Raw genomic sequence first — 25,041 nt, 5'->3', positions numbered from 1 at the left:
GGAACACATTACAAAAATCATTTAAAAATCCCCCAATACAAGCCACATTAATTTTTCAGCATGGGCTACAGGACGCCAAAAGATGATTAGACAAATTCATGTGGAATAAGGCTATCAGTGGCTACTAGTCACAATGGCTAGGTTCTAACTCTACTATTAGAAGCAGTATGTGTCTGAATATCAGTTGCTAGGAATCACAGATGGGGAGAAGGCTGTTGTGCTCAGGCCCCACTTTCTGACCTCCCATAAGGTTTGGCTATCTACCACTTTTTAGTAATACGCAGTCATACAACCTCCTTCAATTACTACCTCTTTCAGTTAATTTAAACACTTTGTTATTTCACTCCTAAAGCTTCTTCAAATTAGGCAAAAGTCAACTACGGGCTTATTTCCTGTTCAGATGACTCCAAGATGATGGGAAAGAAATGGATTAAATCAGCAACAACCACTGATGAGAGAATACTAGGAATTCTTATGAATACAAATAGCTTATGAAGGTTAATGAGGTTCATCGTGGGTTTAAAATAAGAGAATGAGTGTATTTTGTATGTACAGTGAGTCCTCCAATTTAAGGTCTAGGTAACTTTTGAAAGGTACATTAGTGCAAGCTAAATTACCTTTTTTATTGCCAATTGTAAAATATCTCTCCATTCTTCTCCCTCCCGCCAACAAGTATCACAAAGTTGCTTTGTATAGTTCAATAGAAGTTCATAGAATAAAGCAAAATTAGAAGCTCTCAAAAAGGCATCAATAGTTGTTTTTGAAGAGAAAGAATACAACACTTAACTAAGTGCACTGCCTGCCCTTTCTGTATAATTGCTGCACAGGAATTTTATTCCGGTTATTTTGAATCCATATGGTCTGGGAATTCATCCTGTTGGTTATCATTATTTAATATTTATTACATTTTTATCCCGCCTTCCCATCTAGGGGCTGAGGGAAGCCTGCATGGTTTCTTGCCCCATTTTTATCTCACAACAACTTTGTGAGGTTGTAGAAGGCTTAAGAGATAAGGGGTGACTTTGAGCCAACATGCTTTATGGCTGAGCAGGTATTTGAATAGTGTCCCCCTGGTCTGACTTCAAACTTTAACTGACGTTTTTTTAACTGACGTTTTAGAATTGGCAGTGATCCCCAAAGAAGTAATTGTTAGTGTTAAAGCTGATAGGAGCAGTTATTTACTTGACAAGAGAATCATGGCTAAAGTCTGTAGCACCTGAACGTTTATAATTCTGCTGGAGTAGAAGGGAATTCAAATACATAGCTTGAAAGAGGGGTGGGAAGTATTCAGCTGTGGAGAATTTCAACTTGATGCCTCTGCTGTGAACACATTTTTGAAGCATTCACCTTCTAACTTTCATTCTTGAAGAATCCAAAAAATAAAGGTTAACTCTATCATAGGAAGGGGGGGGAGGTTGAACAACCCATGAACTTTGCTTAGGAAAAGGTATTTCCAGATACCTAAATCCCTTCGGAAATATTTATGGTATTATACTTAATAAAATAATTCTGCCATGCCCTATATGGTCCATAGATGACCTAATGGAACATCAGAGTGCCAGAAGACAATCCTTTGTTCTACGCTGGAAACTCAACACAAGCCAATCCTAGCTTTTCACTGGCGGGGGGGCGGGGACCCACCACTTTATGAAATATGTACTTTTCCATACTGCAGTGTTTTTCCAGCTCATCTTAAATAGGAAAGTCTCCCCCACCCAACCTGTACAGAATAAACTATTCTAAGATTATGAAGGTGTTCACACAAGAGAAAGGGGGATCTGAAGCCATCTTGTCAACAGTTCCATCATTTACAGAACATAATGAGATTTCCCATGCTAACAGCCATTTTAAAATATTAAACGTTTGCATTCGTATAGCAATGTACGATTATGAACACTGGTGTGCAGGATTACACAAAGTAAAGTTGAGTTTTCAAAATTATCATACCACTCTTGAAAATAATTTCTGATCCCATTCTCCACAGCATGAGAAAATGAACAAAAATCCACCCCATTTGCTGACTGAGAACATAGGAAAGATTTCGGCTCAGAATAGGTGTGGGGCAAAATTTGTGGGAGCAAAGCAAACTGGATAGCGTGGTACTGTGATAAGACCAAGGTTGCAAGTTCGCTCCCCATATGGGATAGCTGCATGTTCCTGCATTACAGGGGTTTGGACCAGATGATCCTCAGGGTCCCTTCAACTCCACAATTCTATGATTCTAAAAAACAAAGGAAGGTTGTTGGAAGGGAGAAATTATTTGGAAACCCTAAGAGGGCAGTGATGGAAACAGTGCAAGAGTCCTTTAAATCTATTAGCACTGTTGCCTGCACACCTCCTCTCAGAAGTGGAGATTCCCCCCCCCCCACACACACACAGACACATACACTTACATACCTTTTGCATGCAGGCAGGCATATACAAACGAAAATGCCAAAATGACTGACCCTACAGCTATTCCCAGTGTCTGCGAAAAATACACAACTTTATTGAATATACCTTTGTAACCTGCAATGCGCAGCAGTTTTTTTCAACCATTGCTATCAAGGAAGTCTTTGTTAATGGCACCTGCACAAGACATTGATCACATGGGTCACACTCTGTATAAACTTGTCCTCCGGGGGCAGGTTATGCTGCTCACATGTAAATGATAGAGTACTGTCAATCATCATTAGCAGCTGCCAGGAAGCTCCATGCAGATGATGGGCTGTGGTTGAATGCATGTTGGGAGAAGAGTTGAGTGTGTGTGTGCGCGCACATGCAAGATTCAGCCCACAGAATCCAGAGAATCTCGGTTTTAAATCTTCTACACATCCTGTGTAATGACAAATTGATAATCAAAGGAAGTGCATTGCTCATGCACTTCAGAGGCAGATAGATGATACTTCCCTCCCCTATCACCATAAGGCAACTTTGCTCTTCTGAAACAAGCCTGTCCAAAACCATCTGGAAAAAGCACAGAGCCGTATTAGATTTGCAGCTGGAAGTAGTACTATAAAGAACAGATCTGATGGAATGCTGTTTTACTACTGTAGTTTTCAAGTTCACAGCCTTTTGCGGCTTAATGTCGCATCAAGAGGGAAATAATCCATTTCCTTTTCACCTCCTGCAGCTGCTGCCACCTCCCTTAGAGGGTAACAGCAGGAAGTAAAATGTGTATTATACGATTTGTTCTTGTGAGACAGACCTCTAAGCCTCTGGATTTTAAACATACAAAAAGCAGGCTCTTTTAACCTTGTTCTATCAATATGTATATTTTTTATTAAGCAGAACAGTTGGATTCCTGGAAACTGTTCGGCATCTAGGAAGTGATCTGCCGCAGAATTAAATTCTTAAAAAGCAAAGTTTGCTTCCCTTGCACATACTACTTTATTTGGCACTCTTGTTATATCCAAAGGTCACTATGGTAAAATAAGGGATGTTAGTTTTTTTTTAAATGGAGAACAAAGTATTAGTATGATATTATACTCCATTTTAAGCATAGAAACATAGGGCAGGTTCACCTGACAAGCCCTGTCAGCAGAAGTCATGTGCAATGACTTCTGCTTCTGCAATTCAGCTTTCCCTCCTTCTCCTCCCCAAATTGGCTTGGGGTGTTCAGGAGAACCCCAAAAACAACACACAGAGGGAAGAAAGGAGGCATCAATCCATCTGGAAATCTGCAATGCTTGCACAAACAGAAGAAGCATTGGGAAAACGTGACACTGCGTTCCACCCACTGAAAGTTGCCTTATGCAGATCTGGACCACTGGGCCCATCTAACTCAGTATTATCTACACAATGAACGGCAGCACCTCTCCAGGATTTCAGGCAGGGGACATTCCCAGGTACACCTGGCAATCCCAATGGCTGAACCTGGGACCTGCTGCACGCAATCAAGTGTCTCTCCCACTGAGTTACGATGGGAAGCAGGAAAAGTATGACTCTGAAAAAATATTAAAGACCTAGCAACCAGATTTACAACAAATGGCACTTTGCGTCCAGAATGGATTCCTACTTATTTTGCCATCTATTTCGTAAGTTCTCATTCGAGTTAAAGTTGACAAAGGTATTGCTGAACTCTGGTTTGTCCTTAACATTCCTCGGAGCAAGCTGGCAGCTTCCAATACATTCCTGATTACATAATTATGACAAGAAATTAAAGATTACTTTCAGACGTGCTGTTATGCCAAATTAAATAGTGCTGCTCTAATGGCTGCCCATTTCTGCTATTCAGAGTTGATTAAAATGCATTCTGATCTTCAAAGAGTAACAGCTGTGCTCAAGGGTATTTTTAAAATCACAATGTAAAAAGAAAAAAAGAAAACTTAACTAGCTTTAGAGAAGGTCCACATCACCAGCAGTATCTTACCAAGTTTATGATCACAGAAAATATCACAGCATCAATGCACGGTACTTCATCTTGACTCATATACTTGTAAAATAAGCTACCAGGGGCAAATAATAAGAACAAAGAAAATGTCTCCTTCTGAGGCCCACACTTTGGAATTTGAAACGGATGGTTGAATTCAACTAACTTGTCCCACTAACAGCAGCCTGGTCAAAAGCAATGGGGCTTCTCTCCCTCCTACCCCTGGGCTCCCTTCATGCACCCCAACTCCCCCAAATTGACTCAGAACCCCCAGACCGTTAAGGAGGAAGGAAGGAAAAGAAGTGAGAGCATTCCACCAGGAAAGCAGAAATGCTTGAAGTGATTTGAATGACCTCTGTATAAAATAATAACAAAGAAATAAGGAAAATTGGTACGATACGTTGTAAGAATGTATTAGAAAATATGAAAAAATGAAGGTAACAATCATATGTACATTCGATATTAGAAATTTTAAATGCACCAGGAATTGATGGGAAGTCTATTACACCTTGGTAAGAACTTTGACCAAATGAGACTGTATGATTGGATCAATTTTGATTTGTATATTTACATAAGATTACTTATAGAATATCATTTTTGGTTTATATAAGTTTGTTTTTGTTATATATGAAACTTAATAAAGCATGGAAAACTTAAGAAAAAAAGAAAGAAAGAAAGAAAGAAAGAAAGAAAGAAAGAAAGAAAGAAAGAAAGAAAGAAACGCTTGCAGTGACAGAGCAATCTTGGGAATTTTTTATGTTTGACATTCTATTATTGTTTTATATTTTCCTGGAAGCCATCCAGAGTGGGTGGGAAAACCTAGCCAGATGGACAAGGTATTAATAATAATAATAATAATAATAATAATAATAATAATAATTGCTATTTCATAGCTGTTAACGTTTCCTTTTTTTTAAAGAGAAATTCCCTTATTCTGAATAGGATTCCTCGCAAGAAAAGGGAAAAGCTGACAGCTATGCTATTTTGAATTCCTCCTGCTGATTTTAGATGTTCCGTGGATCATGTCTAAAGTCAAAATCATGCATAATCAAAACACACTGGGGATTGCCAAAGTCTTTTTTCCTGGTTGGATGCCTGAGCCAGAACACCCGCCCCTTATTTGTTTGTTTGTTTGTTTGCTTGCTTGCTCGCTTTACTGTATGAACAACAATGCCTATTTAGTAGCATTACTACAACAACTGGTGCTAACATTATGAAACTAGCACATGGCAGGTTTAGAAGAAAACTGGAAAAAAGATTCAGTAAATGCACAAGTCATTGATATCAGCTATCAATGGCCGCCTCTCCTCCATTTCGCTTGGTTGATGGGTACAAGGTTGATGCCAAACGAAACATCAATTTAATTCGGAATCGGGTATCCAGCAAAGCTTAGTTAGACTGTGTGGCTGGACCAGCGTGTATCCAAATGGTTCCAACCAACAAAGATTCACTTTCTTTTACAGCAACTACAAAATGGGAGAATGATGTCCATGTGATTGATGGTGTGGTAAATCTGGGCCGTTTCCATGCACAGGAAGAGATGAGCTAAATCTGCTGACTACTGCAATACGTCTGTTCCTTTCACAAACAGAATCATTCTTATTTGGCATTATTATGGGCTACTAGTTTGACTACAGAATTGGAAAGTGCAGTATATAAGAGCTTCAACTTTGTTTGTGTTGATGCAACGCAAGGCAATTTATGTCGCACATCAACATGTGGGGGGAGAAGTCAGAAGGGGGTGCTGTCAACTGCTAGCTCTTTAGGAAAATCAGAACTTCAGATTAGTTCTCACAAAGGGCAGATGAAGTTGAAAAACACACTGCAACCCTCCAGATGACATGTGAGATGTTCCTGGAGAAATAAGATGTGATGGAGAAGAGATCAAGCCTATCCTTCACCCAGACATTTTAGTTTTCATGCATAGGAATCCTTTCCTTTGTTAAGCCATGGGGTGAAATTCCATTATGTAAACTCTCACCTGCAGTTCATACACAGGCTTACTTGCTATTTGTCAGCCACGTCAGCCACAAATTGCAACTCAAAAAGTAGTAGAACCTAAGCTTATCATTTAAAGAGATGTTTACCTCTATTTGTATTCCAAGCTGTGCTTTCTCTTTGTCCTTGCGCTCTATACATCGCTTCAACTCTTCTATCTCTGACATAACAGCACTGTGATTCAGCTGTGCTCTCAATTCCCAGATCTGCTTTTCCATCTCTTGTTTCTCTGGATCAGACCTCTCAAGCACTGGAACAAACGTGGCATGATTTAGCATAAGAAAAATTACAACAAACAAAAAAATGCACTCATACATAAAACACACATGGCTGCAGGAACATCAGAAACAGCCAGTTCCAGTTTCAATTAACCATAGTTTCATATTGTCCAGACCCTAAACCGTAGTTAATCTTAACAATGTTTAGTGGAAACAAGTAAACCATAGCTTGTATGGTTCAGACGACACACCAAACTGAAACTAAGCAAAAATAGAAGCAAAGACTTCAAAACTCCTCACTGTGGCCATGTCAAAATGAGGATGAAATACTTTGAGCTCAGAGAAAGCTATGATTGTTCTTGCAGATCAAATCAGCCCATAAAACAAAGTTTATCGACCAGCAGTGTTGGTGGCCTTGACTATAGGATGAGATGATAGTTAGATAAACAGAAAGATAGATAGCTCGGTTAGAGTAAATACCAAATTACTTTAAATTTCTTTTCAATTCTATGAGGAGACTGACATGGCAAGCACAGGCCTCCATAAATTAGCTTACTGCCTCCAGTGCCTTGTGGATTACTTTTGGGTGGGATGAAGATTAAGGCAGTTCACACCTTGACCAAAAAAGAAGTGGGATTCCATCGGGTTCTAGGCAGGCATTGCTTATAGACACTGGCAGCAGACCACAAGGATAAGACACAAAAATGTGTCATCTGACGAAGGTGGAAGGGTGCCCTCAAATTTTGCTTTAAAAAAAGGAGTTGGGTTAAAAATGATCAAAAAAGTATTTTCTGCTCTTTATTTGTTTGAACACCTTCTGAACTTCCTGCAGAAAATATTATGTGAAACAGCCACAATTTGATAGTTCGTGAGAATTTTCATGCATCCCATACTGTTAGATAACTGCATCTTCTTCACCCTCCTGCTTTCCTTCAAGAATATTCAAATGAAATGCCCTTCCCAAATTCCATTACCTGGAAAAGGGTCCATTTCACTTATTCTGTATCCAAACAATACAGTATTGTGTATGTGTTTTCCATGACATTTTCTGAATGCATATGAAGAATACTTTTTTTAAAAAAACAAAAAAACTTTGGCTTTCCTATTAATTATTCTTGGGTAAATAAGATTCATTGTCATGTCAGGAAGGTAAGCCATGCTCATGTTTCCCCTGACAAGAGTGAGAGTAGTGCCAAGTAACAGAAATATCCACATTTCAAGAAGGAAAGCCTGCCACTGGACCTTGGCTAGAAGCATCTCCATTCATACAGTGGAAAGGATATACGAGGGATATTGAGGCTTGAGGATGCAACTGCTATTTATAGCCGTTTTAAGCATACCAGCAGGGCACATTTAGAGATCAACCTGTATTGATTTGTTCTGCATCACATGGGACCAAAGCTGAGCTCTACTGAGCACAGCTGATTTGCAACCTCCATTTACTGCCACACAGTGCTCCCCTACTAGCCCTTTGAAAATGAATGGCTAGTACACAACAGTAGGTTTCGGTGGATTGCTTCCAGACCCTACTGATGCAATTACTTCTAGTGAATGCTCCAGATCTAGCTCCTAATATTTTTCACACACCACTGCCTGCCTCTGCTATCTCTGTGCAACTTCTACCATGCTCGTTACGATAGCAGGGACCTACAGCTCAGACAAGACAAGCCCAAATTCCAATTCATAATCCTTCAGCAGCCTGTAAGAAATCAGATCCTAGCTGGTTGCCAGTCTACCTAACAAAAAAAATGTATTAGCAAGGCTTTTGCTAAATCAAGAATTTAAGATATGAAATATGAACTGCTTAGCGTTTGGTAAATTGCAGCTTCGATAATGGCTCACATTTAATTTACACAACTGCTTTCACATAAATCTCTGAATTAACTTTTGTCTTTTTCGGTCACGATGAGGAGGAGGTTCAATGTGCTGAGATTGTGAGCAACAGACATTGAGACATATGCTTTTGTTCACAACTTGATTTTGCCCACAGTTCTCCATTATTTCCAGCTTTCAGTAAACCAAGACTTGCCATTTCAAGCGCTGAGTCTTCCTCAAGGTATAGTTACTATAAGGTCTTATTTTTCTGTCCTGAATAGTAATGGGAAAGAGAGTGTTACCTCTTTGCCTCCTCCCGTCATCCTTTTGCTCAGCTGGATGGCTCTGGCGATGCATGGCAACCTGAGATATTTGATGGTGAAGATTCAGTCGTTCCTCTTCTGCTCTAAGGAGTTGGGAACGAAGATCCTCAATCTAACACACACACACACACATATACACAGACAAGTGCCAGCTTTTTTAACAAACCAGAAACCAATTTCAATAAAATGTGGAGGCATATTTTCACTGACATTATCAATTCTTTAAAAGATCCTAAAGCAAAATGTGATCATAACCCATTACTCATACACTATACTTAGCAATGAGCCAAGCATGAGATTTCTCTGATTTAAATGGAAGCTTCAGATCCAAAAGGATATCTCCACCTGGCTCCCTCTATATCAAACTGCCTTGGTCTTCGGCTTTTTCAGTTTGGGGAGTTGTTTAAGGTATGCCTCTTCATACAGGCCCTTGGGTCCTCATGCTGTTGTTGAAAGGAGGCTGCTGGGATATCTGATCTTATCAGTCACTATACTGCTTTGCCAGTGAGTATTATCTCACTGCTGCTACACTGATGTGCTGTTTTAGAAGATTTAAGCAGCCTTGGTTCTTTTATTAGTTTTAATTGTTTTATATTTTATTTTGTCTTTTGTAAACTGCTTTGCCATTCTTAAAGAAACGTTGTTATCTAAATGAATTAATAATAGGAAAAATAAGGCAAGGGACCTCTCCACATGCAATCAGAAACCCTGCCTACTCAAAAGGTTCCCAAGCACACACAGGTTCCTTCACAGGTTATGCATGTATGGAATGGGGGTACAATCCCACATTGCCCTCTAAGGGCATTTTGCGTAATTTTGTGCACTGCAACAAAAAGATGGGGCAAAACTGGGCTGTTACAAAACCAAGGACACCAACCGAGCCTCAATGAAACACAAAGAGGTTTATTTGACTAGCTGGTTTTGCTTCTGAATAAATTATACCGCTAGAAGCCAGCAGAGAGATTAGCCACTTCAAGGCAATTTGTTTTCGCAAAGTTATAATTTGCTTGTGCAAAAGTAAAACAAGGTAAAGCAGTTCTAGGACGGAGGGTGGGGTGCTGCTGGTGGAGGAATCCAATTGCTCTTTTCACTATCTTTAGTAAATTACTTCCTCTGCTCTTTCAAAATATATTGAAATATGCCCAATAATTTATACTATCACAACATTAAACAACCCTTAAACCCAAAGAAAGTAAAGCATAAATATAATGTGTAATCTATTTCATCATATCCATAGGTATACAGCTGTGAATGCGTAGGTGAGAATTTATTTTTAACCAAACTAAAAAAACAGCTATGGAGCGTCTTATTTGGCGTGGCAGAGTCTGCAGAACTAATTTTCTAGAGTGTCAATTAGAACAGAGTAAGATCCAAATGCAGAGCAATCACTGAAAGCAAGCACTAGGCATATTCCAGCTGTGGCAAACTCCAGTATAAGGTAAGTCCTTCAAGCTGCTGATGCTATCATGTAGCTTGTTGTCCCCTCCTGCTTTCATACAACATATTCAAATGCTAGCTTCCCCTACCCACCCAGTGTGGTACAGTGGACAGAGTGCTAAACTTGGGCCCAGCAGACCTGGTTCAGATCCCCCAAATAGCTATAAAGCCAAACAAACACACATGCTAAGTGTTCTTTCACTAGAGTGAGCAGGATACAAAAGGCAAAACATTATATTAATCTGCCATGCCAAAGGATAAGCAAGCCAATCAGCTTCTGCTACATTTCTTAAGCTGACTTTGGCAAAACAGCTTCATGCTGCTCTCATTTGCGTGTTACGCTAAGTCAAACCATGGTTTAGCACAAATGAGCAAATGTTGGACTCCTTTGCTGCTGCACTAAGCAAAGCCACAGCTTGGCTTAGCATGTTGTTTCAACCCAGAGTAGCAGTTCTGCTCTATGCAGACAAATCATGAGCTGAAACCAAGACTTGCCTTTGGTTTACGGCTCATGGTTTCTCCAGGGAGGGCTGTACCAGGAGCTTGAGTCTGGACAACATGCTAAGGCAAACCACAGTTTACCACAGCAGCACAATGACTGGACTGGAGCAAAGCACCATCTCCTCTCCGGAGGCCAACACACCTGCACTAAGCTTAGCGCCATGTGAGAACCAGATTAATAAACTATCATTCTGTAATAGAGCTTGGTATGCACTTTTGTGACTGTTTTCTTATCATACTTATTTCTAACTTCCTACTGCACTATTTGATAGAAAGTTTTAAGAGCACTGACTACTGTGAATGGAGACAGGTTTTTACACAGGAAAGTGGTTACCTGGTGGAGAAGAACCTCTCTGCTGTTTTCCGACTGATCCAGTTTCCTCCGGGACTGCTCCAAATCTTGTTCAAGCTTATTCGGATTAGAAAGAGTGACAAAAAAATCATTCCACTGCTAGTAATGTCATGAATTATTTAGCTACAATATTTAATATACCCAGAAGTCTGCTGAACGCTCATTTCCTATGCAACACTTTGCTAAGCTCACCAAATGCCTATTATCCCAATGGTTCCTTAGATCAAACAATCTGTTTACAAATACATGCATTTCTTCCTCTCCTAAAAACTACGTTATGTAACTGAGTTGCACGTGTTATCTCCCTCATACTCTAGATGGGCTCCCCTTTCAAGGTAGCAAAACAGAGCACTTTGAAAGGTTGTTTGACTCATAATAACCAGAAATCCCAGATTGAGAAGGGGAAAAAAGTAAAAACCCAAAGGCACATTAAAAAAAAAAGAAACACCCAGAATTTCAAGCCAGAATGAAGAATGGGTATTGCAGATGTCTGTGATTAACTCAAAACTGAACGCAAGTTCTTGAAAGAACAACAAATACCCTCTTAGTTATAGTTATATTAGCCCTTGAAAGGGTTTGGAAAGTGAAGCTGCTGCGAAATGCAACAGCCAGAATAATTTCTGGTACTTGGCTTTCCTGACCACACCACTCGGTTTGAGTCCAGGCCTAACTCAAAATCCTGGTTATTACATATAAAGCTCCAAACATCCTAGGACCAGGATATTTCAAGGACCTTCTCCTCCTGTGTTAACTTGCATGACAGTAGCAGTTGGCAGCATAACAGGGGCAGTGTGGTCCTGCTTCCCAATGCTGAGTGGGGTTGCCTTCTGCCGAGAGGGGAAAGGGGTGGGGAGCTTGGTGCAGTGCAGGCATGATGCAACAAATCTGATTCCTATTTATTTATTTAAGGCATTTCTATTTTCTATATTTCTATATTTCTTACTATTTTGAATTCCTAAGCAGTGTGAATCAAATGTGTTTTATGCACACACACGAATGTCAGCATCGCCCTTGAGCCAGTGTACCAACTGGACTCATGCACTACAGCCCCGACTGGGCTGGGCGAGCTGGGTAGCACTGCCAGAGACCTCCTTTCTCTCAGGAACTGGTCACAGTGCTGTGGACTCACAGCTTGGAGCTGAGAGCACCGGATTCACTGTCTCAATAATGCAGTCGTTGTGCAGCAGCGTTTTGCAGAGTCTTGCAGAGTATAAACCACTCGGAGAGCAGCTCTGTAAAGTATCTTCTTTTATTCTATAACTACAGCTATAATACAAACTATATACAGAGCTAAATATTCTGAGCATACATCAATGCTACTCTGAGTGCCTGCAGCTGCTCTTAGCAGCAATCTTATCTCTAAATACTATCTCTTGCACTCACTCTCCGACACACTGACTGACTTTTTCTTTCACACACAGAGACTCACTCACTTGACTAATTAAGTAGAGAGCAGTACATTGCTCCTCCTCTCTGTAGAGTCAGCAGAGACCTCAGGAGATGGTCAGGAGATTCTTGGGTATGGGAGGGGTGAAAGGTGAAATCTCCTCAACGAACACAGAATAAGAAAGGCCATCATACAAACAGAAAGCTACCTTATAAGGCCTGCTAAAACAGAGACGTCTTAGTCAAGTGCCTGAAATTAAGCAGGGAGGGGACCTGATTATTCTCAGCCAAAAGGGAGGGCCACAGGATTGGGTCCCCAATGCTGAATGCAAGGCCTCTGGAAGTTATGAGCCAGTTACCCCGCCAAGTTCCACACAAGTTCGGAACTGGGAAGCCAGGTGAACACTGCCACCCAGCGTGCACCACTGCGCCACCAACTACTGCTGCCTAATAATAATTCAAATAATAATAATTCAGAAGAAAGGTATGTTTGGCAAGGACCCAATAGAGGATCTTTTGAGTGGTGGCTCCCCAGTTGTGAAAATCCCTCTGAAGGGAGGTTAGTTCAGCAGGTGGGGAAGGCATTTTTATTTCACCAAGCTTTTGCCGCATTTTAATTCTCGCTTTTCTATTGCATTTGTTTTATTGGTTTCTTCTCCTACCCCCTAGTTTTAATAGCAGTGAGTGTTTTAACTGTTGTTAAGGGCCAAATTTATCTGCGTGGGCCTCAACAAGTATGACGCCTTCCTGTTTTTACAGGCTTAAGTATTCTTGATGTAGGTCACCTTGGAAGGAGCAGTACAATCTGGGCATGTGCTGCTGAAAAGAAGCTGGACATCTTACTATGAAAGGCACAGAGTTTGATGCTGATACCTGCTATTATATGTTAAAGCAAACATACTTCATATTTTTAAAGCATGGGTGGAAAGGTCACTGCATCAATTGCAACATGAATATACTACACCATGAACATTAAAAAAAACACAACTTACTTTGTTTTTTTCACCCTCCATTTTCAGTACTTTATTCTTCAAGACAGTTTCCACTTCATTAGCTTTAGCATCTTGTTGTTTTAAAGCCTTGAAGGAAGAAAATGGGAATTTGTTTCTTTTTTGCAAAACCATCAAAGCCTTAATTTATAAAATATGCTGACATTTGTATTATTTACACATGCACAAACACAGCAGAACACACTGGTGTGTGAGATTATATCGTGCAAAGCTATAAATAGATGTATCGAATGCATAGTGTCCACAACTAAGCTTGATACCTTGCAATCCATTAGCTTCCATACCCCAATAAGCAAGCTGAGCCTCAGCCTGCCTCAACTCTCCCTTCAAGACACAGAATGTTTAACCCTTTCCCAAGCTGGATGTATGTTCAAAATCATAAACTCCCACACCTATTTTAACTCTCAAAAGATATATAAGATCCCCTATCTTTTACCTCTTGGGGAGAAAAACAGTGGGGTGTGTGGAGAAAGAAATTTTCAGTATACAGATAGCTAGGATGGAAAGGGTTAAACAGCCCTCTTCTGCCACTCAGTTGGAAGTCACCCATCAGGTGGCACTGTGTTCTAAACCAATGAGCCTCTTTGGCTTGCCGATCAGAAGGTCCGCCGTGTGTGGTTTAAATCCTTCCGGTGGGTTGAGCTCCCATTGCTCTGTTCCAGTTCCTGCCAACCAAGCAGTTCGAAAGCACACCAGTGGAAGTAGATAAATAGGTACTGCTGCGGCGGGAAGGTAAACGGCATCTCCGTGCACTCTAGCACTTGTCATGGTGTCCCCTTGTGCCAGTAACGGTTTAGTCATGCTGGCCACATGACCCAAAAATCTCTCTGCTCCCTTGGCCTGAAGCGAGATCAGTGCCACACTCCATAGGCGTCTTTGACTGGACTTAACTGTCCAGGGGTCCTTTACCTTTACCGTTACCTTATCTGACAAAAGCATTGCACTTCCACTTGATATGTCTACCCAGCATTGCTGGAAGTGATATGTAATGGGGCCATCAGGCAGGAGGCAGGCTATATAATTGCAGAAAAATCTAGGAAGTCCCCTTGTCAGCTATGTGTACAACAGGGTAGGGCAATCTCATTGGCTCCAGCCCAAGAAGCCCAACCTAAGCCTATCGGAAGGACATTTCAGAATAGTAAACCAATAACTGAGCTCCTTGCATGATTCTTAAGCAGCACAGGTGAACATCTAAATGTAGTAGAATAAAGGGTTCAAAGTAACCCAGGTTTAACTAGATTTAAACAGTTTAAAACAGGAAAGTAGCAGTTATGGGGAAGTTTAAGCCCTCCAAGTACTATTGCTAGGTAGAGAAGACGATTCTGGCAATGTAGGCAAATAATCTTTACTTGGTCTAAGGCAGTTTCCTGGTGAATTTACCTCACAGAGGAATGTATGCAGCTTGGAGATGCCTTGCATACTGGCTCCACAATGTCAGCTATACTAGCGAAGAAAAACTAGAAGCAATAAGTAACCGTGGAAGATTTCGCTAACACAGAATAGGAATTAGGCATCTTATCATTAAGACATCTTAACTCAGTCTTGGAAATCAATATGCCAACCTCAGCTTATCAAAGCAGCACTGAAGGATATTTAGGCCATTAAGCAGCAATAACATGAAATAAAAAAGCAATCTCTCACCCCACTGGTATTTCAAGTAAGCCATTCCATTTTATTTTCCAGGTACAGTAAAAATAAATAGTCCATAACTGTATTGGTTTTACAAAAGGCAGGTATATGACTAAACAGCACATACACACACACGAAAGGAAATTTTCAGAACCAAGGAAAATGCAGAGTCTCTCACATACCACGCCTGCAAATAAATCAAACCTATTTTGCCTAGACTGCTCTGCCAATAGGATACTCGCATCAGTCACTTGTGACCTAACAGAAATAAAGAACCGACTTCAGACTATGGTTGAAGATCCTAGCTCGTTCCCAACTTAATAATCAAAGGTTTTGAGTTTGGATTTAACAGGAAACAATCATTGACTGGATTTCCTGGGTTAACTGCAGTGTGCGGAGAAGGGAGGAAAACATTGGAAACCACCTTATATCGAGTCAGACCCCTGGTCCATCTAGCTCTCTCCAAGGTTTCACACAGGAAACCATTCCCAATCCTGCCTGGAGATATTAAGGATTGAACCAAAGACTTTTTGCCTGCAAAGCAGATTCTCCACCACTGAGCTACGAGGGCTGGCAGTAGCATATGTCAGAGTCTGCAGGCACAAAGCTTGCACAGGTCCCAGAAATCTAACCCAAGATCTGTACGTCCAAACCAGGCCACTGCCTAGCCTTGCCTATTCAGAAGTTCCCAAAGCTGGGAAGGGAGCATGCGGCCAGCCTCCTACTGGACCAAGGGGGTGTTCCAAAGACCCACCCATCTGGTTCTGCATGATCAGAAGGAGGGGCTTTGGATTTGTGTTTCTCAAAACAGCAGGCACCCGCCATACACAGCAAGCTGCTTTTGAAACCAAGGAGACTTTCAAAAGCAGTCTGTGATAGAAAACCCTACCAGGCGTGCTCAAGCTTGTGGGAATGCCTAAAGTGGCGCTTTGGATCCCAGCCCATATTTACCAAGGAGGGGAATCATCCCATTGTTCGGGCTTCTATTTAATTTCTTTAAAGTGATCATCAGTCCTTTATTTATTTCCGTAAGTGTTGTAAAGAGCATAACACTTAAAACTTTTTTTAAAAAACACACACACACCAAATGTTAATGACAGACACTTTCCCCCAAAGCGCCAACTATCTAAGTAAACTACGATAATGCTGTGGAGTGACAAATCGAGTTCAGATAAGAGCTACAGCAATTACAAAGTCAGTGTCATACGGTGTCAAGAGCAATTGTGTTTGCTGCGATATTTCTCTAATTAAAAGTTATGGAAGAATAAATAAGAAGGTGCGTACTACAGGCACAGTAATTGTTAAATAGGGTTATCCTCAAGACATGCATGTAATAAGAAGCTTTTCTTCTCCTAAGCCTGGGAAATTGCAGACCCATCAGCCAAACATGAATCACAAGTAAATTGATGGATGGTGCTATTAAAGCCAGGGATGCCAAATATACAGAAGAAGGAGAAAGAGAATACTTCCCAAGGAAGAATAAGCACCATTTCTGCAGCAGGAAGACTCGCCTCACCAACCATTTTCGGGAGTGCAATTTAGCTGTTATTCAACACGTTGACTCTCAAAAACACTTCTGACAGCATCAAAGGTCCATGAGTAGGAAGATCCTTTTACAGAGGACCAAGCAGCAGCATTCTGTCAAGCTATAGCAGAAGGAAAGGTGGGGCTGCAGGACCATTCCATCAGCTTGCCTGGAGGACCAGCCCCATTTAGCTCCTTCCTCCATCAACTGCCACCTGGCAGAGGGAGAGGGGGAAAGCAGGACCACTCCATCAGCCCTGCTGAGATCAGCTCTGCTTGACTCCTCCTTCCCTCCATTCCAGCTGATCAATATAAGAACTGACATGTATGACTTCAGGAAGCAACCCTTAGATTGTAAACTTGTGGGCAGGGACTGTCTTGTTTCCATTGATCTTATGTAAGTTTCTGCCGGGGGGGGGAGGGATTACTTAAAACATTTAAGTTGTGCAGGCCGGTTAGGAGCATCCTGAGAAACACCACCATCCCTGGGCCCAGCTGGCAAGTTTTTTCAATGATCTGCCCAGCCAGCACAACTCTTCTCCTTGATAAAAATCACTCGGCACTGACAAGAGGCAAAAAGCCAGGTGTCTACAGGCCCCACTGCTTACCACCTGACAAGTTCATGGAAGCGAGAGGGTACTTCCATGGCCCAGGAGACACTGAGAGGGAACAGATGCTATGCAGCACAGCACCAGAAGCATCCTCTTCTCCTCCACCACTGGAGGAGGTCAAGGCTCCTGCTGCATTAAGAAGGGTTGTGCCACGTCCAGGGCTAGGCAGGGCCAGAAATGATGGCTATGGGAACTGAACATATTCATCATCCATTTGTCTGTCTAGCACTACATTATCACACTTTAATCCATCTCTGGATTATATTTGTGCAGTGCATCCCTTTGTGGGTGGGATCTTTTTAATGCATTTCTCCTTCCTCTTGGTTTTAACGTGTCTATGTGGGGCTTATTGTCTATTTGTTTGGTTGGAAGTCGCTTTGGGTTGCCCTAGGCAAGATGACGTGACTGACAAATTAAAGGAATGAATAAATAAATACAATGTCTGAAGCACAGCCCATTTTGGCCCTTAGGGGACTGAGGACTTCTCTCCAATGAAGAGCAATGCAAGAAGATCTGAAGAATGGACAGGGGGACAAGCCAGTTACAGTCCTGAACTGGGGAATGCCTCTTAGATTAGGGGTGGTGAACAGGGGTCCCTTCAGCTGTTGCCAAACTGCAATTTGCCTCGTTGCTGACCATTGGGACATGCTGGCTGGTGCTGAAGTCCATCAAAATTTAGAGGGCAACAGATTCACCACTACTGTCTTAGGGGATGCAGACAGTGTGTTGTGGGAAGGTGATCTTCAGCTCATTCTTTATTTTCACCATAGCTACTGTTGGCCAATCAGGGAACCAGTTGGGGACAAAATGCTGAACTAGTTAGACCCTTTGCCTGAGCACAGAATACACAGTTCATTATGTTCACTTCCTCAAGAAATGACCAGGAGCTCAGTTGCTCCCCCCTCCACACACCTCCCCTAATGCCTCTCTTTAGGCATTAGTTCAAGAAAAACATAAAAATGTCAAAAGTCCAAATCACAAAATTGGGGGGTGGGGGTGGGAAGAGAAATTGGAAAACATTTTAGAGTGCCCTTACAACAATTAGCACTCCGGAATGCAACACGCATAAAGAAATCACACGTTTAACTGCAGACCGGACCGTAGGGGGTATAAATAAAATGCGCACCTCTATGCCATCACTACTAAAAAGAGAAAAGAAATTCAGCACATTCCAACAAGGTTTGAAACTGTGAAATGGGATTTACTCAGCCCCCTTGCTCTTCACGGATGGCAAAACACTGGCTCCTAGTGGCCACAAAGATTCTGCAGGCTTTTTTTTTCTCAAAATGCATTGGCGTCGTAAAGATTTGAAAGCAACTGAAAAGATAAATAAACTCTGAGAAGCAAATTTAACCCCATGTAAATCAATTCAAATGGCAGGAAATCAATTCTTACCCTAAATACATAGTTGTGTTGACTAGCTGTTAGTTAGTTAGTTAGTTAGTTAGTTGGCTTCTGTCTGTTGCAAGAGACAATGGAGTGTGCCTCTGAGGGTGAAGTCAAACCGCTGTGTTAGCATAACCAAAGTTACCTCCCTGGGGCGCAAGCCAGGCAAACCACTCTTTATTATACAGTGGCATCCCTTGGCTTTGAGTGCTGGTCAAATTTCTTTTATTTGATCAAAGCCTCATGATAAGCACAGTTCAGGGAAACAACAGAGGCAAATGACAGCCAGGAGTAGGAAGCTGGGCCAGGGGACTGCAGTGGTTGGCAGTGGACCCCTGCTATTGTCCTTTTCAAAAAATGCATACAGAGGTTTGGAAACAACAGTACAGTGCTACCTCAGGTTACATACGCTTCAGGTTACAGACTCCGCTAACCCAGAAATAGTACCTCGGGTTAAGAACTTTGCTTCAGGATGAGAACAGAAATTGTGCAGCACCAGCGGGAGGCCCCATTAGCTAATGTGGTGCTTCAGGTTAAGAACAGTTTCAGGTTAAGAACAGACCTCCAGAACGAATTAAGTACTTAACCCGAGGTACCACTGTACAAGCAAACAAGGCAACTCCCAATTTACACGGAGGTTACATTCCAAGGCATCGCGTTCATCAGTGAATTTGCATGTAATTGAAACACAATTGGCAAAGCCTGAAAACACCAGAATTGTTCCCTCCAAACCTCCTTGCTCAAACTCAATAACTCTCCACATGCCTCAGAAGTCAGTGCAAGGGCTCCTGGGATTGCATTTACAAAGGCTCATGGGATAGCCAGACATGGTTTTCACATTTTCTTTTTTGCCCTCTCTGGCTTCTTTTAGGGCCACATCTGCCATTTTTAAAGTCACTTTGGGGTTCGGTGCAATGCGCACTTGCGCGGTTGCAAATCAATTGGCTATTGCCGGTACCAAAAGATGCACATAGCTCCTGAAAAAGTGACAAACATCTGGAAAAAATAAATAAATTGCTAGCCCATTTGAGAATTTACTGTGCAGAACTTAAACACCTTAATTTCCTCGCCACTCTAATGGATCACAACCTTTTACCACCATTCTGTGAAATTTAAAGACAGAGAGAGAATTCAAAACTCTTTGACCCAAGAAGAGCACATGAATCTTTACCCAAATTAAAATGTATGCTACTTTCTCTCTTTTTCTTCTTTAATGTGACCTCCGAAAGGAGAGTCACTCTTTCAGAACAGAAAGTGTCAATCTAAATTAATCCTCACCGGCTTATACTGCACTGTATAATCTGCAATTGCCTTTTTTTAAAAAAGCACATAGGTCACCACATGTATTAAGGCAACCAAATATGAAATTAAACTTTTCATAGACTCTGTGAGACACCAGAGTAAAGTCAGTCAGAGATGACTATCCAAATAATCGCCCAAGCACTTAAATTAAATCTAAAATTACAAAGTACGCATTTTATCTCCCCGAGGTTTTCAAGTGTTAGGGTGGAGTAATTTCTCTACCACTCTTGCAGGCATTTCACACACTCTTTTCTAAGAGAGGGCCAAAAGGGCCTTAATTTGCCTTTTCAAAAAGCGAACAATAGCTCAGTTTGTCTCCACAGCACAAACTCTTGTACTCTGCCAGATGCATTTTGCTTCAAGCAAAGCTGATTATACAGCACGAGGAAACCGGCTATTCATTACATCATATTTAGGCTTCAAGAGAGCAGTATTCACAAGGTGGTTGTTAACAGCGTTTTTAACAGTTTAAATCTTAGGTGTAACTGAAGATGTTTAAAAAGAAACACAAAAAAGCCCCAAAGCCTGCTCAGAACCAAAAAAAAAGCTTTAAATACTCGCTGCCTCAGGGAAGAGAACCCCTTTCATGTATGGCTGTCTGACAGTTCGCTTGATGCACAACAAAATGCATCTGCAAAAATGGCAGTCATTCCTTGAAATAATTAGCTCAGACTAGACAGGGAGCAAGAACCAGATAGATATGCAGTTCTGTACATATTTAAAAAAAACTCGACTGCTTTGCATACCTCCTGCAGATGCAGAGACATGTGTCCCAGCTGATCCTGACGTCTTTCAACAAGTTGCCTTTCTGAGCGGATTTCTCGTTCTATCTCCTGAAGCCTCCTCTCCACCTGTTCCGACACCTTCAATGAAAAAGGCAGGTTGGGGAGAAGGGAAATTCTTCCGTTAGCATGGTATTGAAAGTTTATTTTTTTAAAAAAAAATACAGCTCGTTTTTCTAGCAAAGTAAATGCAAAGGCCTAAATACAATTGTGAAGTCCTCCGTTGGTTAGCAATGAAATGCCTATCTGCCTTGTGGTAAAGAAGAGGAAAAATGAGAGCGGGGAGCTCCACTCAGGTCGTCTGTGCCCTCCAACACCACCTCCCTTCACAGGGCCAAGAAAAACACCTGCCCCACAGGAAGGAGAAAGAAAGCAAAGCAAGTAAGCAAAGACAAGTACAGGATCAGCTCCAGTTGGACTGTCCCCACCTCCCCAAGCCTTGCACTCCATGCCATTTATTTGTCTTAGTCTTTTAAAAATGTAAACTGCCTCAGGTACGTTGGCAGAAAGATGCTACCGTATATACTCGAATATAAGCCGACCCGAATATAAGCCGAGGCACCTAATTTTACCACAAAAAACTGGGAAAACGTATTGACTTGAGTATAAGCCGTTTCACCACACCACAAACCTGGTGGTGGCGGCAGTGGGGGAGGAAGAACAAGCAGCCCGAAAGGGCTGCTTTCAGGCTGCTCGTTCCTCCTCCTCCACCACCGACAGCATCAAAGCGGTGGAGGAGGAAGGAGCAGCCTGAAAGGACCCTCACTTGAGTATAAGCCGAGGGGGGCTTTTTCAGCATAAACATGTGCTGAAAAAATCGGCTTATACACTAGTATATACAGTATATAAATGCAGCAAACAAATTTGGGCTGCCTTGGGGGGTTTGGAGACTGAGTCTCATTGTACAGTTTGATTCACATGGGACCCCAGCCGAAGCCAGCATTTTCTTCGGAGTCTGTGGCGTAGTGGGTCCGTGCGTCTGGCTATTAACCAGAAGGTTTGTGGTTCAAGCCCACCCAGGGATGGTTATGGGCAGGATTCATGCATTGCAAGGGATTGGGCTTAGATGACCCCCCAGGTTCCCTTCCAATTCTACATTTCTATGATTCTACAGTGGTACCTCACAAGACGAAATTGATTCGTTCTGCGAGTTTTTTCGTCTTGCGAATTTTCCATCTTGCGAAGCACGGATTCCCATAGGAATGCATTGAAAATCAAACTAGCAAACTTGCGAAGCAAGCCCATAGGGAAATTCGTCTTGCGAAACTCTTTCGTCTTGCGAGTTTTTCGTCTTACGAGGCATTCGTCTTGTGAGGTACCACTGTATAAGACTTTCTCTCCCTTGCCTAATTTCAGGGCCTTGCCCAGGGCGTTTGGGTGGAGCTGAGACAGAGAGTGCTGCTTAATTCACTTGGGGGCGTAACCTGAGCCACAAAGAACTTTAAAAGCATTGCAATCAATCTGCATCTGCTAAAACCTAAAATCTCTTCGGTAACAGACTGGGTTCTTTTGACCAGTTGACCACTGCCACACATGAGGCATGTTACCATGTAGTGCTTTGCATGCGAGTACAAGGTTAATAATAATTAATTTTATTTATACCCTGCCCTCCCCGGCCAGAGACGGGCTCAGGGTGGCTAACACCAGTAAAATTACAGTAAAAACATAATGGGGGGCAATTTAAAATACAGGTTTAAATGCAATTTAAAATGCAGCCTCATTTTAAAAGTAGTCCATAGATCAAAACCATAAGGGGAGGGAAACATAAGGGTCAGACTGAGTCCAAACCAAAGGCCAGGCAGAACAGCTCTGTCTTGCAGGGCCTGCAGAAAGAGGTCAAGTCCTGCAGGGCCCTAATCTCTTGTGACAGAGTGTTCCACCAAGTCGGGGCCAGTACTGAAAAGGCCCTGGCCCTAGTTGAGACCAATAAATTTTGGGACCTCCAAAATATTTGAACACAAAAGGCAGGAAAAGAAAGCTTCAGAGGAACAGGCCATTAGCATGTCTGCGTGTGGCATGTCTGCACCCACACGGTACATGTGCAGCATTTGGGTGAAGAGAATCTCAACTTTCTTCTTCTTGAAAGGAAAAAAAAGCAGAAGGAACATTTGATCACAGCCTTGAGCATACAGCCTGGAGAAGCCTCAGAAGCCAGCTTTGGAATGAGCTGGAAATCTGGTCACCAGTGAGGCTCCACTGCCCTGCATAGCTATTTCTCACAACTCAAAAAAGCAAATATAATTATGACAAATAAAATATGCAGAACTTGTATTAGTCTTAGAATCCAGCAATATACTTCCTACAAATTTTTATCTTGTGAAGCTTAATGCGTCCCCAGGTGGTCTCCCATTCAGATCCTGACCTGCTTATTTACAACAAGGTTGCAGCGCCATGTGCCTTCAAACAAAATGTGTGTGAGCGTGTGTGTGTTGACAAATCCTTGGTCAAGTATGATCACACTGCCACCCTAATAGAGCAAAGAGAGACTCATAGGCAGAAGCAGGTTTCACAAGCCTGCAGGTATTCCAGGTGCAAATGTGCATCTGGATGACAAGACTCACATTTGGACCACATTAGAATGGCAGGATGAGTCTTTTGATATGGATGGAAATGTGCAACCCCATCTAGGGTCACTAGTTGTACACATGTGGAACTGGATCAGAGACAACTTACCATAATGTGAAAATTAGATTTTTGTGAAACCACACTGAAATTCCATATACCACTGCCAGGATTTTTGTTGTTGTAACTTTGCTAAATGACAAATCAAGAACTGAACTAGAATAGCCTCTGGCCTTAAAATAATAAAAAATATGACTGAATGAATCAGTAACTGCAGTAATATGATCAGAAGAATTATTTGCTGTAATTATTTCTTTGCTTTACAGGGAAAGAAAACAGGAAAATAATACTTCCCTAGATTGCGGTTTTCATTCTTTCCTTTCCTCATCTATTTGTAGACACTGCCCTCTAGCAGTGAGCAGGGAGTTGAACATTCTATGCAAACATGGGACTTATTATAGCTTTATGGTAGTTGTTGCTTTTTATTGCAGTTTCCATGCTGCAGAACTGTATTCATGGCGTCATAGTATGTTTTGCAGCAATATTTATCCATATGATTTGCAAACAATAAATGTTAAGTCATATTTGGAGTTGGCACTACAATCATAACCAACGTCCACAATTATGAAGGTTAGATGTAGTATAGGTTGTGTTTTTCCTTCCAAAATGTCTGTACTTACTGAAACTATACTACAGTTTCCACCGTCTTTAAACTGCTTTTTTACCATTTATACTTGGTTGGAATTGTCGCAACAAAAAGGTCAGCCCTAAATTCATAATTTAACCGAACACACCAATGTCATCTCCTTGGCTTGAGTCTCAAAGTGCCCTTTCGCTCGCCAAAAACATCACCTACTCATGGAAGAACAGTTTACAACCTGGAAGAAGAAGGATGTGCAAGGAATGACCCCCAAATTCAGCAAAGTCCTTGCCAATGCTCAGACTCTTATGCAAGACTTTGCACAAGGCCTTTTTCAATGAGCAACTAGAGTTTATATGCTGAACACCCTGTATCTTCCTTGTTCACCTTGCTAATCACGTTATAATGCAATTCCTGGTTTTAACGCATGCAAATGGGAGCCTTTTTTTTTACAGTGCAGCATCACACAGCTGACAAAACAGCAGTAATGCTTTTCCCCCTTCTGCTTACGGTTCTTCGGAACTGAACCCATGTTTTCAAAAACACCTAAGATTGTTATATATAATTAGTCCTTTATTTCATTGGCATTCTGTGTTCTTTGCAAAAGCAATCCGAGCTACACTGTTGTGGAAAGCACTCTCCTTGCTTTCTCTTTTAGGGAAAGACATTTAAAAAGTATCAAGAATGGATGATTAATCCATGATTACTGAAGGTTAATTCCCGATTTATTGGAGCCAAATTACTTTTCAAACAACATTAGATGGAAGGTTTTCAAGCAACGCTCCAAAAGAAACCAATCATTACAAGTACTTAAAAAACAGCACGCTAGAGTCAAGGGCAGTTAAAAGTGTAAGCAGCTGTAGCCACGGAACAGAACTTGAGAGAACTGAAATTGCAATCCACAGTATGCAATCAACAGGAACTTCAGTCCAAAGAATAAAAATACGTAAACTTCCAACATAGGAATTCCAAGGATGAAACACCAAATAAGGAGGGGGCAGAGGCTGTATTCTAGAAGTGTCGGGGAGACAGTTGCCCCAGCTCACAACCAGCCCCTTATGCAAGCAATGGCTGCATACAAGGCTAAAGCACAACTACACATGTCGGACATGAGACAGGTGTTTTCGGGCTTGTGCTGCTCTAGCAAATGCAATCCAACAATAGACGGAATTTTGCTTCTGCAGAACACACGGCAGTCGAATCAGAAAACCCAC

The 25,041-nt window shown here is 41.7% G+C and overlaps 1 protein-coding gene across 6 annotated transcripts in view; it reads right to left on the bottom strand.

Moving 5' to 3' along the window:
- Window positions 1–25,041, bottom strand: part of CEP128 (centrosomal protein 128) — a 176,657-nt gene that overhangs the window by 132,092 nt on the left and 19,524 nt on the right. For all 6 annotated transcript variants that reach the window (XM_081909759.1, XM_081909758.1, XM_081909760.1 and 3 more), the window contains exons 8-12: window positions 20,590–20,706; window positions 13,374–13,460; window positions 10,978–11,052; window positions 8,685–8,817; window positions 6,439–6,599 (exon numbers count right to left, since the gene is read on the bottom strand). In XM_081909759.1, coding sequence (XP_081765885.1) covers window positions 6,439–6,599; window positions 8,685–8,817; window positions 10,978–11,052; window positions 13,374–13,460; window positions 20,590–20,706 — 573 coding nt within the window. The remainder of the gene's footprint in view (window positions 1–6,438; window positions 6,600–8,684; window positions 8,818–10,977; window positions 11,053–13,373; window positions 13,461–20,589; window positions 20,707–25,041) is intronic.

The sequence above is a fragment of the Podarcis melisellensis genome (assembly GCF_964234715.1).
Source record: "Podarcis melisellensis genome assembly, chromosome: 1".
NCBI classification, from domain to species: Eukaryota; Metazoa; Chordata; class Lepidosauria; order Squamata; family Lacertidae; genus Podarcis; species Podarcis melisellensis.
The sequence above is the reverse complement of the archived record's forward strand: the minus strand, read 5'-3'. Positions and strand labels throughout refer to the sequence as shown.